The 14,787-nt window shown below is 52.8% G+C and overlaps 1 protein-coding gene across 2 annotated transcripts in view; it reads left to right on the top strand.

The window, feature by feature from the left end:
* The window catches only part of SIK3 (SIK family kinase 3), a 270,503-nt gene extending 255,781 nt beyond the window's left edge, over positions 1 to 14,722 (top strand). For both annotated transcript variants that reach the window (XM_005856818.2, XM_005856819.2), the window contains 4 exons: positions 7,989 to 8,152; positions 9,140 to 9,272; positions 9,987 to 10,147; positions 12,836 to 14,722. In XM_005856818.2, coding sequence (XP_005856880.2) covers positions 7,989 to 8,152; positions 9,140 to 9,272; positions 9,987 to 10,135 — 446 coding nt within the window. In that variant the 3' untranslated portion in view covers positions 10,136 to 10,147; positions 12,836 to 14,722. The remainder of the gene's footprint in view (positions 1 to 7,988; positions 8,153 to 9,139; positions 9,273 to 9,986; positions 10,148 to 12,835) is intronic.
* Positions 14,723 to 14,787: the final 65 nt, after the last annotated feature.

Genomic DNA, 14,787 nt, shown 5'->3' on the forward strand with positions numbered 1-14,787 from the left:
TGCACCAGGCCTCTATTCTATATAATAAAAGGGTAATATGCAAACTGACCCTAACAGCAGAACAACTGGGAATGACTGGTCACTATGACACACACTGACCACCAGGGGGCAGACGCTCAATGCAGGAGCTGCCTCCTGGTGGTCAGTGTGCTCCCACAGGGGGAGCTTTGCTCAGCCACAAGCCAGGCTGATGGCTGCCAGCACAGCGGTGGTGGTGGGAGCCTCTCCTGCCTCCGCAGCAGCACTAAAGATGTCTGACTGCAGCTTAGGTCTGCTCCCTGTTGTCAAGTGGACATCCCCCGAAGGCTACCGGGCTGCCAGAGGGATGTCTGACTGCCAGCTTGGGCCCGATCCCCCAGGGAGCGGGCCTAAGCCAGCAGGTGGACATCCTCTGAGGGGTCCCAGACTGCAAGAGGGCAGAGCCCAGGCTGAGGGGCCCCCCTGAGTGCACAAATTTTTGTGCTCCAGGCCTCTAGTATGGTAATAACTCTCATCATCCCCATTGTATCAATGAGACAACTGAGGCACGGATTAAGTACTTTGCCCCCAAGGTCAACAACTAGTAGGTGGCATCTGAACCAGGCACCATCAGCTCACAGTAGCAGGTGCCTCCTGGCAGGGTCCGGGGAAGAGCAAAGCTGGAGCTAACATGTGCACGCCTACTCCCCCACCCTAGATTGCCACGTATTAAACACCTTTTGAGATTTTTTTGTTCAAAAATTCCCTCTAATTTTCTTCATTTTCCCTCCGGTCTGACTCCTCCGTACAGAAAGGCTGGAGGGCTTGGGTTCACCTGTGCCCCATGACTGTCAGAGGAACCCCTTTCTTGGGCTTGCCTGTGTTGGTACCAGGTGCAGGTGTGGGAGTATGGGGAGGGACAGAGTAGTTCCCAGCCAGAGGAACTAGTGCTCAGCCGGTATTAAGGAAGCGGCATTTGAATTGGGTGTGATGGGTGAAGATGGCTTTGCCATGGGTTTTGGGGAGAAGCATGAGGAAAGACCAGTGGGTGAGAGTGGTGCGGGGGTGTCTTGAAGTGCAGTGCACATGAGGGAACTGGCAAAACTAAGGCAGAAGCTTCCTAAAATCCAGAGCAGGGTCCAGACCCAGCCACAGTGTGCCAGGAGGGAGTGGCGTCGTGCTCGGTTCTCCTGCCAGTTTAAATCCGCTGCCATCAGTCACCCCTCCTTCCGAATCTCAGGCCTGAGCTCCAGGCTTGTAATTCTTGCGACGGATCTCTCTACCTTCTTTCCCTGCTGAGTCACTCTCATTACCTCTCCTGCCGCCTCCTCCCTACCTTCTCACATCTACCCCCATCTCCACCAATATCCCCCACAAACACCTCTCCTGTTTCTGGGAGAGAGGAGAGACCAGCGGTGAGCGCATTCCGGCAGGTTTCAGCTCAGCACGCCCCTGTCCTCGGTGCCTCATGGGCAGCTCTGCAGGAATCTCCCCCCTGCCCCAAGCCCTCTTTTGCTCATATTTTTTCCTGATCTTTGGTGTGAGCTTTTCTAGAAGCTGCAGCCTTAGCTCCTGCCCGTGGATTATAGGGGTTTTCTTCCTTCTTTCTACCCACTTACTTTTTAATGCAGCCACAGACTATGCCTTTTTCTGCTTGAATTCTAGTCACCTTTTTCTGACATCTGCTCCTGGTTTGTGACTTTTGGAACCACGTATACAATGATCTCTAACGAATAAAGCCACAGGTCATTGCTGTGTGCATTGGAATTCATCATAGCGAGTAATGCACTAGAGAAGCTCATGGTCCAAGGAAGCCTGGTCTGCTTCGGAGTTAACACCCCTCGGGAGATGCCTGTCGTGTGTTTAAAAACACCCGCTGATCCCGGAAGTCCCCATTGTTCTTGCTGTGAACAGCACGAGCTCACTCTGAGGACAGACCTCTCCTCCCAGCCTTCACCTGTGTAGTTAGGGATGCTCAGCTAAACATCCCCAGAGAAGGAGCCTGGGATTGTGTTTGTAGCTGCTCTGCTCTGGGCTTCCACCTCAGCTGCTCATTTCTCTTCACAACCACCTGGGATGCCTGCTCTGGTTCCTTTGGCAACAGGACTGCTCAGGCTCCACAATCTCCCTGCTTCAGCCTGACATGATTCCTTCCATCCTTTTAAAAACGTGAGAGCTGTTTCACATCACCAAGAACTGGCAGACACTCTGCTGTCACTTCTGTCAGGAAAGGGTGCTGACCTCCCCTCCACCACCTGCAGGCCAGGAGGGAAGCTCACACTTGACCTGTTCACGCTTTGCACAGGGGAGATGCTTGCTGTTTCCTTTACTGATACCTCAACCTCTGCATAGTTACACGCTCGTCCCCAAGCACCTCATCTGTTGTTCCCATGCAGAGAAATGCAGCAAGACTGGAATGACTGGGCTGCGTGGGATGCAGGGGTGCAAAGCTGAAGAGCCTGCCCTCCGGGAGCTTAAACCTGGCGGGGGTGGTGGTGGGGGAGGGTAGACAGCTCCTAAACAGCTTCAACATGAAGTGCCACCAAGCGAGCTGTCAGAGGTGCAGTCGGTCCTGTGCCACGTGACGGCGTTTCGGTCAGCGGCGGACTAGTTACCTGATGGTGGTCCCAGTAGATTATAGTGGAGCCGAGAAGGCCCTATTGCCCAGTCAGGTCATCGCTGTCATATGTCCTAGCACAGTGCATTGCAAATTCAGCAAGTAACGTGGGCAGGTTGCAGCCTCGGAGCAGCAGGCTGAACCAGACAGCCCAGGTGCAGAGGAGGCTGTACGATCTAGGTTGCTGTAAGTGCACTCGATGTTCCCACGACAAAATCACCTACCGACAGGCTTCTCAGAACGTATTCCTGTTGTTAAGCAAAGCATGACTAGGATTATAATAAAGCAGATCGAGGGTGATCTTTCTAAAATAAGTCTAAAGTGTAGGTGAACAGGGATCCCTGGGTAGTTGAGGAGAATTAAATGCCCTCCTATCAGTGTCTGTGGGCACCTGTTTCCTTCGTGTCTGCTTGCTGCCAGTCAGTGTGAAGCTAGGCACTGCGGGGCACCGAGCAGGCAGCGAGCGGAAGGCTGGTTTGAATGCCCCATGCTGCCCGTAGTCTCCCTAACTGCCATCTAGAAATAGAATGTAGGCTTATCTTCTATACTTGATTTTTTCTTTCCTTTGCAAATAAATAAACAATACAGCAGTTCACACAGTGCGCTTACCAACTTGAACTTGCAGAGAAAACCACATCCCCTTCTGCCCAGCCAGCCGTGCAGTGTCGGGGCCCGGCCCCTCGGGGGAAAGGGCACGTTCTAAATGCACCTCAGAACCTTTAAGAACATGCACGCATGCATCCCTCCCCTTTCCTGCAACAGTGAGTGACTCAGGACAAGTCAACATTGAAGGGTCAGAAGCCTTGTGCAAGCCGCGGGAGCCCCCAGCGGGGCGTGCGCACTGCGTTCCTGTGTGCTTTCTCCTTGCGTAACCGGTTGCGTGTGCCTCCCTGTACTCACAGCTTCACTGGGTCAACACCCGAGAATGCTGCTCCCAGACGTCCTCTTGCCCCAGTATCTGTAGAGCCTTTGGTGAGCTTGACAGCTCCTCTCGGTGCTGAGTTGGCATAAAGGATGCCAATGCTTTGAGCCTGAATCTCGTGCCTCTTGGTCAGTGGGTCACTGTGTGCGCCTTGCCCCACCCCCAGCTGCTCAGTAGGTCTCCTCCTAAACCAGCGGTTCTCAACCTGTGGGTCGCGACCCCTTTGGGGTCGAACGACCCTTTCACAGGGGTCGCCTAAATACATCCTGCATATCAGATATTTACATTACGATTCATAACAGTAGCAAAATTACAGTTTTGGAGTAGCAACAAAAATAATTTTATGGTTGGGGGTCACCACAACATGAGGAACTGTATTAAAGGGTCGCGGCATGAGGAAGGTTGAGAACCACTGTCCTAGACTCTCACAGAGGACTTCTAGACTCAGGACTCCGCGCTCTCACTGGAAGCCACACTCTACTGTGTGGTCCTGTATAAAGTGATAAAGACCCTTTCACATATGATCTCTTCTGAGCCCCAAACAACTGTCATGTTTGAGATAGAGAAGCTGAAATTAAGAGAGAGCAAATGGCCCACCCAGTCTTGTCCATTCTGTTGGTGATGGAGCTGGATCCTGACTTCAAGTTTTCTAATTCCCTAGCCCAGCGGTTCTCAACCTGTGGGTCTCGACCCCTTTGGGGGTCGAACGACCCTTTCACAGGGGTCACCTAAGACCATCAGAAAACATATATAATTACATATTGTTTTTGTGATTAATCACTATGCTTTAATTATGTTCAATTTGTAACAATGAAAATACATCCTGCATATCAGACATTTACATTATGATTCATAACAGTAGCAAAATTACAGTTATGAAGTAGCAACAAAAATAATTTTATGGTTGGGGGTCACCACAACATGAGGAACTGTATTAAAGGGTCGCGGCATTAGAAAGGTTGAGAACCACTGCCCTAGCCTAATCTTCTCTCCTTCATGCCTCCCCGCCTCCCATTCTACACCCTCTATAAGCAGCCCTGCCAGGCAGTAGATGCTAGGCCTTCCGGACCTTCGACCCATGGGTTAGATTGAAATTTGAGTGGACAACACCCTGGTTTGTTACCCAACTCCGGTGTCATCTAGTTTTTAACTTCTTTTTGTCTCTGCTAAACCAGAAGCCCCTTCTCTGGAAATTAAAGCTTCAGTAACCCATTTGTTCACTTCTACATGGGGAAATTGTCTCCGTAATTGTAGAAGTAGGTTTCTGTGATAAATCAGTTTCTTTGTTTTTGTCAACTGGCACAATAAGCCCTTTCCCCTCCGAACTAAGGTCCCTGAAATGAGTGTGAGTAACTCGGTCTTCACAGCTCTGCACTTAAATGCCTGGGGAGCTGAGGCCCACACCTCAGGACCCAGTGAAGGCAGGGCTCCAGCTGCGGCTTCCTACCCCAGAGCTTGTGTTCATGAGCTCTGGGCTGGGGAGTCCAGAGGGCTTGTCGCCTGCTTCATCAAGCACTAGCTCTGTCTCGGTGGCACTCGGGTATGTTGGCACCGGACCTGAAGGCTAGGAAGACAGCAGACGAGGAGGTAAGGGTCCATGTGATCTTCCAAAGGAAGGGCCAAAGGAGGGTGCATGCTTGGGTTTGTAGGAACCTCATTTTCAGGAATAAAAATACATTCAAAAGAAGGGAGGGGGGAGAGGGGAGACTTAGCACACACATCAGACAGACAAACACTGAGGCCTCTGGAAGCGGGCGGAGGGGGGGGGCGGCGCTGAGTATCAAGAAGCAGGGCTTACACATCTCGTGTGTGACAAGGACCCTTCAGAGATCTTTAAGGGAGAGCTCTGTGTTTGTCTGTGTGGGGACAGAGGTGCCACGGATGAGATTTGCATTCAATTCTATGAAAAAGAACCCCGAGGGACTGAATGGATGGTGCTAGCGACCAAAGACGAGAGTGCAGGCATCAGAAAATATTCTGAGCTCTGGCCGGTGTGCTCAGTGGTTAGGGAGTTGGGCCGAGAACCAAAGGGTCGTGGCTTCAATTCCTGGTCAAGGGCATGTACCTGGGTTGTAGGTTCGATCCCCGGCCCTAATAGGGGTGCATGCAGGAGGCAACTGATGGATGTGTCGCACATCAATGTTTCTCTCCCCCACCCCCCTCTCTCTCTCCCTGTCTTCCTACTCCCCCCCCCACACACACACACTCTCTCTAAAAACCAATGAAACAAATGTCCTCGGGTGAGGATTAACAAAAAAAAGAAAATACCTTGAGAAGGTAAGAAGCAGCTGTCCGTGTAGCCTCTTGGCAGGGCAGACCAGAGAGCCAGTTCCTCGCTCCACAAGCCATCGCTGCGCCACTTCCTGCCACTTCCTGGGGCCAGCACGTGAGCTGTGCCCCTGAGGAACTGGGCGGTGGGAGGGTGGGGAGCGCGTCCTGGTGTAGGCTCTCTATCTTCCCCCTTCTGCTGGCTTTTAGCATTCAGTAGTGAAAGAGCTGACGTCTGGCTATTCCTCTGACCTCTTTGCTCACAGAACTTTCAGGAGGTTTCTCACTTGTTTTCACCTTTGGTAATTGAGAAGCTCGCCCTCCTTGTTTGTGTCCAGAATCTTTTGCGTTACCATCCACGTGCATGCCAGTTAGTTCCCCTCCCTCCCCATTCTGCCTGAGCCCCTAAGCCCAGGCCTGACCTTGATCGCTATAGGAGACCATTCCAGTACAGAGACCTGGCCCTTCACCCAGCACTTAACAGGACGCTTCACTTTCATTATTTGAGTAGCTATTGGAATGGTACAGACAGCATTAGGGCTGTTTCCTATGTGAAACTTTTTAAAACCTGGTCTTGCCAGGGTACAGTTCATCAGGAGCTACGTGCCAAAGAGCTTTAACCCAAAGAAAACAACCACGCGAACAAAACCTGCTCAAGCGCCAGACCCTTAAGGATGGAGCCAAAAGTGCCACCAGGAGGGTCTGTCACCTTCCCTGGAGTTTGTCTGTGTTTGTCTGTGCGGGGACAGAGGTGACGGATGAGAGCTTCCCTGGTCACGAAGGAATATGCCTCCTCTTCCTTTCCAAATCCCAGTTCATCGGGATGATGACCCTGACAGGACCGTAACCCGGGTTAAGAGAGCATTTATTAACGCCAGCCAAGGAGGAAATTACTAAATACCTACTGGGTGAGAACAGGTCTGGGCCCAGGAGGCTCCCAGGCAGGCATAAGATACAGTTCTTGTCCTCAGAGAACTCACGGTCCTAGTGACTGATGGAGACAAGTCACAGCCGAACCTGGTGCCAGGACTTACGTTAGAGTCCTCAGAGTTTAGTAGAGTCTTCTGACACTTGAAGGAAGAAAGGACCAACTTCTGTTTGAAGGAGGAGATTTCACAGAGATGCTAACATCTGAGACAGATGAGATGGGAGGGCGAGTTGACCTGGATGGCAGGGAGGGAAGTGGAAGAACCCAGCATTCCAGGGGGAGGAGCAGCGGGAGCAAACGCGTGGAGCTGTGAACGGTGGGAAGTGTTAGGTGGTCCCCTGTGACTAGACTTAGAGTGTCAGGGAGGGTAGTGTGCTCGCTGGAAGATGGGCTGGAAGGCGTGAAAATGAGGTGTTCGGGCTGCCCTTGAGAAAGTCATCTATGTAGGCTCGTGGCAGAGGGTGGCTAAGAGGCTGTGGTAGTAACACAGGCAAGAGGGCTTCGAAGGAAGCAGTGTGATTGGAAAGAAAGGGGCTGCCCTGGCCGACGCTGCAGAGGTAGGTCCTTTACCCTTACGCCGCCGTGGAACCAGGAGCGAGGAAGCATGGAGCTCACACCCCGGTCAGGAGAACGGGCACAGAGCACAGGTCTCTGAAAGGGGAGCTGGTTGTGGGGATGAGACACTGAAGGGTGCGGTGTTTGCTGGATGTCCAGTAAGTAGTTGGAGCTGTGGCTCTGGCGCCTGGAGGGGCACCAGCGGTTCTTAGCACAGAGGCAGTGCCGGTGAAGCCGTGAAAACAGATGGTATTGCAGAGTACGTGTGGGTCACGGGTAGGAGTGGAAAGAATAGAGGAGCGATCGAAGGGTTGGGAGCAGCAGTTTGAGAGGCAGAGGAGAGGACGGGGTGTGCACTGAGCGGGAGTCAGCGAAGCGAAGGGGAGACGGCGCCCACAGAATGGCCCTGCTCCCCATAGAGGGTCCGAGGCTCCAGGAATGCTCTCATGTGCATGTAGGTTTGAGAGCAGCACTGTCAACAAAAATGAAGACAAAGTCAAGGTTCAGTGTGACCAAACGCCAGCATGTGGGGTTGTCTCCTCCGTAAGGAGGCCCGTGCTGGCCGCAGGACTCGGGTGGGAGGGCTGGTCTGGCTCCTTCCCGCGCCAGGCCCAGCGGCCAGGGGAGCAGTCATCGCACATGCGGGCCTCCCGCTGCCTGGTCCCTGCAGGACGTTTTGACAGGCGTCCCAGTGCTGGAGGGACGCGAGGTCTGCTGACCTGTTGGCTCTGTCTCCTCAGAGTCTGTCAGAGGGAGCTGCATGGAGGGAAGCTCTCCAGGACCAGCCATGGAGCTGCCAGATCATAATGGGCTTGGGTTCCCGGCACGCCCCCCGGATGGCGAGCACCACAGGCCCCGGACGCTGCAGAGACACCACACGATCCAGAACAGCGACGATGCCTATGTATGTTGGTCCCCAACTGCTGCCAACTTGAAAGCAGAACTTAGTCCTATGGGCGCACCCCCACTCCCGCTTCGCTTCCTCCCAGAGGCCACCTCTGCACCAGGGAAGCTGGTCTCTGAATCGCCCCAACAGCCAGGCCTTAATCCAGCAGAATCTGCATTCCAACTTCCTGCTGAGGAACCAGTAGCTGCCCTCTGTTCCCTGGTCTTGGTTATTAAACTTCTCCCCACACAGTCTAACCCAGGGGTGGGCAAACTTTTTGACTCGAGGGCCACAATGGGTTCTTAAACTGGACTGGAGGGCCGGAACAAAAGCATGGGTGGAGTGTTTGTGTGAACTAATATAAATTCAAAGTAAACATCATTACATAAAAGGGTACGGTCTTTTTTTTTTTTAGTTTTATTCATTTCAAACGGGCCGGATTCGGCCCGCAGGCCGTAGTTTGCCCACGCTGGTCTAAACTCAAGCCCAGCAGATGAGCCCCAAGGCTCCTGGCTGGCTTGCTGGCAGCCACGAACTCGCTCCTCCCGGCGCCCTTGGCTCAGCGAGGCTGGGCTCTCCCAGGCAGTGCATGGCAGCATGTAGTGCAGGAGCAACTTCCCTGCAGCCAGGCCTGGTCAGATGTGATTAAAATGAAGTTACACCGTAGTTCCTCCGTCACTGCAGTCACCTCGGGTGCTTGGTAGCCCTGTGGCTGGTGTGGGTGTTGGACAGCGTAGCGGGACATCTGCCTCCGTGCTGTTGGACAGCACTGTCCTGAGTCAGACTCGGTGGTGGTGGTGATGGTGATAGGTCGAAACCTGGTTTGGAAAGCCATGTAGGTGTGGGGGTCCTGCCCTCCCACAACCCCCTCCCCAGGGTGGCTGCTGCAGCCTCCCCCCCGATGGCGCTCAGAGGGCGGGGTCTGGGGTGCTGCTGGTGGGAGGGGGGGCTCTCTGAGGGCCACTGTGTGTGGCGTCCTTACTCCTTTTGCTGTCGCTCCTGCAGGTGCAGCTGGACGACTTGCCCGGGATGAGCCTCGTGGCTGGGAAAGCGCTGAGTTCTGCCCGCATGTCCGATGCCGTCCTCAGCCAAGCCTCGCTCACGGGGAGCCAGCAGCTCCCGGGCGGGGAGGATGAGGGTAAGGAACCTGGCACGGGCGGTGCTGTCTGCCCAGTGACTTCTCCCCTCTTCTGCACGGAGTTCTGGGACCCAGAGGGTTCTGGACACGACGCCCTTCCCACGCCCCACGCCCCACGCCCACTCCCAAGCGCGAGTGGATAGAGGAGCGCGTCTCCTGGCTGCGTGCAGGTGCCACAGCCCCTTTCCGATGCTGTAGGACGCTCCTCCCACAGCTGCTTCTCTGGTTCTGGTAGCGGCGCTGTGTGTGGATGGAACGTGCCTGCCTTTCCTTGGAAGCAGCCAGGGGGCATCATAGCAGGTGAGAGGCCTGGAGTGGACGGGCCTGCGGTCAATCCTGACTCGCCTTCACGGGCTGCCCTGCCCGCTGCGTCCCGAGGCAGAGACACTGTGCGGTGGGCCCTCTGCCCTCGGAGCGCCCAGTGACCAGTGTCTGCGGCACCAGGGTCTCGCCTGACAGAGAAGGCTCTCGCGGAAGGAGCAGTGCTCTGCCTCCCCCCACATGGCAGTGGCAGCGGGGACAGGGCTCCGCGGGGACAGGCCAGGACAGGACAGGAGGCTGCAGACGCTGAGCACACCGCGGGCTGCTGGGAGCTGGGGTTCAGGCTGCGAGTCAGGTCGCAGTGCTCAGACCTCTCTTCCTCCTCCTCTCCCTCCCTCCTGCCCCCCACCCCCCAGTGCCCTGCAAATCTCACATGTTCTTTCTGGTCCTCAGAATGTGGGGAGAGGTTAGGCCATGAGCACCTGGACCTGACTGATGGCCAGCATTTGAGCTCTTGCTACCCATCCACGTGTATAACAGACATCCTGCTCAGCTACAAGCACCCCGAGGTCTCCTTCAGCATGGAGCAGGCCGGCGTGTAACGGGAACCCACGGTGCGTATGGCCCGGCCCCATCTGGTCAGGAGACGCTTGCACAAGCTCCACACGCCTGCTCCCTCCTGGCCTTCCAGCGCCCTGCTCTCCCTTGAGCGCTGTGCTAGTCCTTCTGCGGTGCGGGTAGGTGCAGACAGGGGCGGTGTGGCCAGGGCTCCCTGTGTATTGAGGGGAGAGACACGTGTGTTGTAATTGTAGGGGCTGTCGCAGCTCCACAGAGACCAGGAGCGAGCGAGCTTTGAAGGACGGGCGCACCTTGGGCCAGAGTAATAAGGAGGTGGTCCTTGAACTCAGTCCTGGAAGGTGAAGCCCAGCAAGAAAACACATCCAGCCACAGGTTTAAGGCTGCGCTGCAATGGCAGAATATTCCGGACGGGGAAGCCGGTGGTCAGAGACCCCTGGTGAAGGGTGAACTGGCCGGGCTGGTCATGCCTCGCCGAGCATGGCAGGCAGTGTGGGCTCTTTGGAAACTGATAGAAAAGACTTGATGGCCGTTTGGCCGTCTGGCAAATCCCCATTAGAGCCTCGATATGGCAGACCCCTGAGAACCCAAGCTAAAGGGAACCAGTCCCTGTTTTACTGGCCTCGGCCGTTAACCAGTGTCGTGGCTGGGCGCACCGTGGTTCTGACTATGACGGCAAGACGCCCTTCAGCTGTAACCTCCAGGAAACTGACCAGATGCGGGTTTATTGCTTAAAGACCTGGAAATGCCCTTGGCTCAGTGGATAGAGCGCTGGCCTGAGGACTGAAGGGTCCCGGTTCAATTCCAGTCAAAGGCATGTATCTCAGTTGTAGGCTTGATCCCCAGCCCTGGTTGGGGTGCATGCGGGAGGCCCCAATCGATGTCTCTCTCACATCCATGTTTCTCTCTCTCTGCCTCTCCCCCTCCCTTCCACTCTCTCTAAAAATCAATTGAAAAATATCCTCAGGTGAGGATTAAAAATAATAAAAATTAAAAAAATAAAAAAGACTGGCAATGACAGGGCACACCTGGGGCCACACCCCCCAAGGGGTTGGGGGGAGAGAGAGAGGAAACAGGCCTGGGGCTCTGCTTTTATTGGGTCCAGCATGGGCCCTGAGGGGTTGCTGACTCCTCTTCATTGGTGAATTTAAAACACACAGGAGCAGGAATGAAAGCTCAGGAAGAGAAGACAGACCAGGAGCTCAAGTGGCCTTACTCAGCCCACCCAGATCTCTGAAACCAAGGGGCTGGGAGGGCCTGGCTGCCAGAGGCCCTCCAGGGGCCTTGAGGTGGTGCCCGCAGCTGGAGCTTGTCGGGTGCTTGCATTATGGAAGGAAAAAATCATGCTTTCTAGGTGCACCGGTTAATTATGCGGATTTTTTTCACAGATGGAGTTACACATATGTTGATATATATGTGATTTGATATGTATGCTATTTTGTTGGATTGACAGCAAGCTTCAAAACTTCATATGTCAAATTTGCTGAAGGTGTTAACATCATAGATATTTTTACACTTAAAAATGTTGAATTTCATGGCTCCCCTTCCCCCCCAAAAAAGAGCATTTGCGGGAAGTTTTAATTCATTACTTTATTTTGAAGAAAAAGTTATCATACTTCGGGAAGCTTATGGTGAACATGTTCCATCTCAATATACTTGTGAACGCTGGTTTAAAACACTTTAAAAGTGATGATTTCCATGTGAAAGACAAAGAACGTCCAGGTCAACCGAAAAAGTTTGAAGACCAACAATGACAAGCATTATTGGATGAAGATGTGTGTCAAATTCGAAAACAACTTGCAGAAAGATTAAACGTTGCTCAGCAAACAATTTCCGATCGTTTACAAGCAATGGGAAAGATTTTAAAGGAAGGAAAATGGGTGCCACATCAACTGAACGAAAGACAAATGGAAAACTGAAAAGTCATCAGTAAAATGTTGCTTCAATGGCACGAAAGAAAGTCTTTTTTACATCGGATTGTGACTGGCGATGAAAAGTGGATTTATTTTGAGAATCCCAAATGCACAAAATCATGGGTTGACCCAGGTCAACCATCAACATTGACTGCAAAGTTAAATTGCTTTGGAAAGAAGACAATGCTCTGCGTTGGGTGGGATCAAGAAGGTGTGGTGTATTATGAGCTTCTAAAACCAGGTGAAACCATTAATATTGAATGCTACTGACAACAAATAATCAATGTGAACCATGCTTTGATCATGAAATGACCAGAATGGGCCAGAAGACATGGCAAAGTAATTTTGCTTCATGATGACGCACCATCACACACTCCAAAACCAGTTAAAGACACGTTAAAAGATCTTGCCTGGGAAGTATTAACCACTCACCGTATTCACCAGCCCTTGCTCCTTCAGATTACCACTTGTTCCGATCGATGGCACACGCACTTTCTGAGCAGCACTTCAAAATGTGCGAAGAAGTGGAAAATTGGGTCTCTGAATGGTTTGTCTCGAAACAAGAAAAGTTCTATTGGGACGGTATCCACAAATTACCTGAAAGATGGGGGAAATGTGTAGCTAGTGATGGACATTACTTTGAATAAATAAAGCACTTTCGATGTTTCTCTTGAAATTACTGTGTTTTCTTTGCTTACAAAATCCTCCATTATAAACCGGCACACCTAGTACACTAAAGTTGAATTTTTTGAAAAGTTCTCAAGTGAACATTCAGTCTGTCCACACTGATGCCCTGCGTCTGCTCTATTGCAGGTCCGTGTGCAGCTCGGGATAGAGGGATAGAGTGAGACTAAACCAACAGCGTCCAGCAGCATCCAGCAGCATCGCGCCTGCCCTCTCCCCTCCAGAGCGCTTGCTCCTTCCTCCGTCGGCTCTGTCATGTGCTGCTCCTGTGGGCTCTGAGGGCCTTTTGCCATGTTTGCTTGTATGACCCACTCACCCAGGAAATAAACAGGAAATCACGTTCACACCTTTTGTGAAAGTGTATCTGGTGGATTTCAGTTGGTGGTTTGGTTTGGCTTTGGTTTGGGTTTTCGTTTGGAGGTGATTTTCTTTTTTTCTTTTTTTTTTTTTTTACTTTTGCTTCTCTTTCTTTCTCTTTTTCATTTTTGAAAGAGAAGAGCAAACAGAGGACAGAGCCTAGGGGACCTAGAGCCCCCCAGCCTCCCCTCCCAGCGCCCTCCAGGGCTCCGCATCGCTCTCTGCAGGAGCAGCACTGAAGGGCACCACCTCTGGAATCTCAGTGGCCGGAGAAGGGAGAGCAAAAGCAGCAGCCCAGGCCTGGCACCTGGGGAGACGGTTCCTGCTGGATCCACCGCACACCAGGCCACGCTGGTATCAGAATGTCAGCGTGAGGCGGGGAGGGCCTGGCGCTGAGGGACGCGGGGTCCGTGTGAGCCTCTTCGGTGCGTGACTCAGTTCCCCTCCTATAACCTGGAAGGTTGGTGCCTTCCCATCCTGCTGCCTCCACCTATGGCTGAAACCCCGCCGCAGCCCCTGTGCTTGTGTCAGCTGTGCTCGCGCTGTAAAAAGGTTTGATGCCACACACACTCCCTTCAGCCTCTGTCACAGGCAGGACCAGGAGCTGTGCGGCCCTGCCTCTCTGACCTGCTCCTTCACTGGGCATCCTCACCCCCGACCTTCATTCTTGACCATGTAGGAATTGTTTTGGTAAATGTTGATATTGTTATTATCATTAATAAATAAAAACAAAAGGAACTTTTCTTTAAAAGATAAATGTTTAACAGATTCTGTTCTGTTTGAATTGGGCCCTGCACCTTTTGCTCACAGGATTTCCGTTAGCCGCTGTCATGAACAGCTCTCCCTGCGCGGGGACTGTCGCGTGAGGACGCACCAGCAGAGCTGTTGTTTGTGTCACTACCTTCCCTCCTCGCCGTTAGAAACCAAAGTCTCAGGTGCTGGCTGGGCTGATCCTCACAGCAAGAAAGAGATGTTTAATGTTCGGACTCTTGGTCCTTTCTTTCTGGAAAAGGAGAGTAGGGTCCCCAGTCCCCTCCTAGTCTTTCATCCTGAATTTGCACAGAAGAAAGCGGGTGCCCAGCATGGCCATCCAGGGTTCCGACAGGATCCGTGCCGCTGGTCCTCACCGGCCCTGCCGCTCCCTCCCAGCCCTCCCTCCTGGACTCCGCAGTGCCAGCGCCTTTCTCGGGATGGGTCCCGTGTCCCCCTGGTCCCGCCAGCCCTCTACCTATCACCAGAAGGAGGCCACCAGGAGGCCCCAACAGCTACTGTTTGATTCCTGGGCTCCTTGAACTCCAGCCCCGACGGCCCACCTGTCCTGTGTGCGAACTGGATGGACCGAGAGCAGACCCGCCCTCCAGGTGGAAGCCAGGGAGCCTGTCAATCGTGCCATCTTGCGAACTATTGCTTTGTATTGTAGTAACCAATACGCGCAGTATATGTTGAACGTATATTAATATAGTTTCTTAATTCTGTTCTTGGAAAATGTCAGAAGTATTTTTTTTCTTTCCCATTTATGTTGAACTAAAAAAGGATTTAAAAAATCTCCAGACCCAAGTTGCAGTAAGACCTTTAGCCCCTTTTTTTGTGGGCACTTACAACTGAGTAACTTAATTGGATGGTAGGGGATTGTGAAAATAAAAACAGATTACCATCTCATGTTGACATGTTGTTTGCCTTACGGTTCAGAGTCTAGTTGGGAGAAGCGGGGTGGGGGGGGGGGG

This window comes from Myotis brandtii, unplaced genomic scaffold, assembly GCF_000412655.1.
Source record: "Myotis brandtii unplaced genomic scaffold, ASM41265v1 scaffold105, whole genome shotgun sequence".
NCBI classification, from domain to species: domain Eukaryota; kingdom Metazoa; phylum Chordata; class Mammalia; order Chiroptera; family Vespertilionidae; genus Myotis; species Myotis brandtii.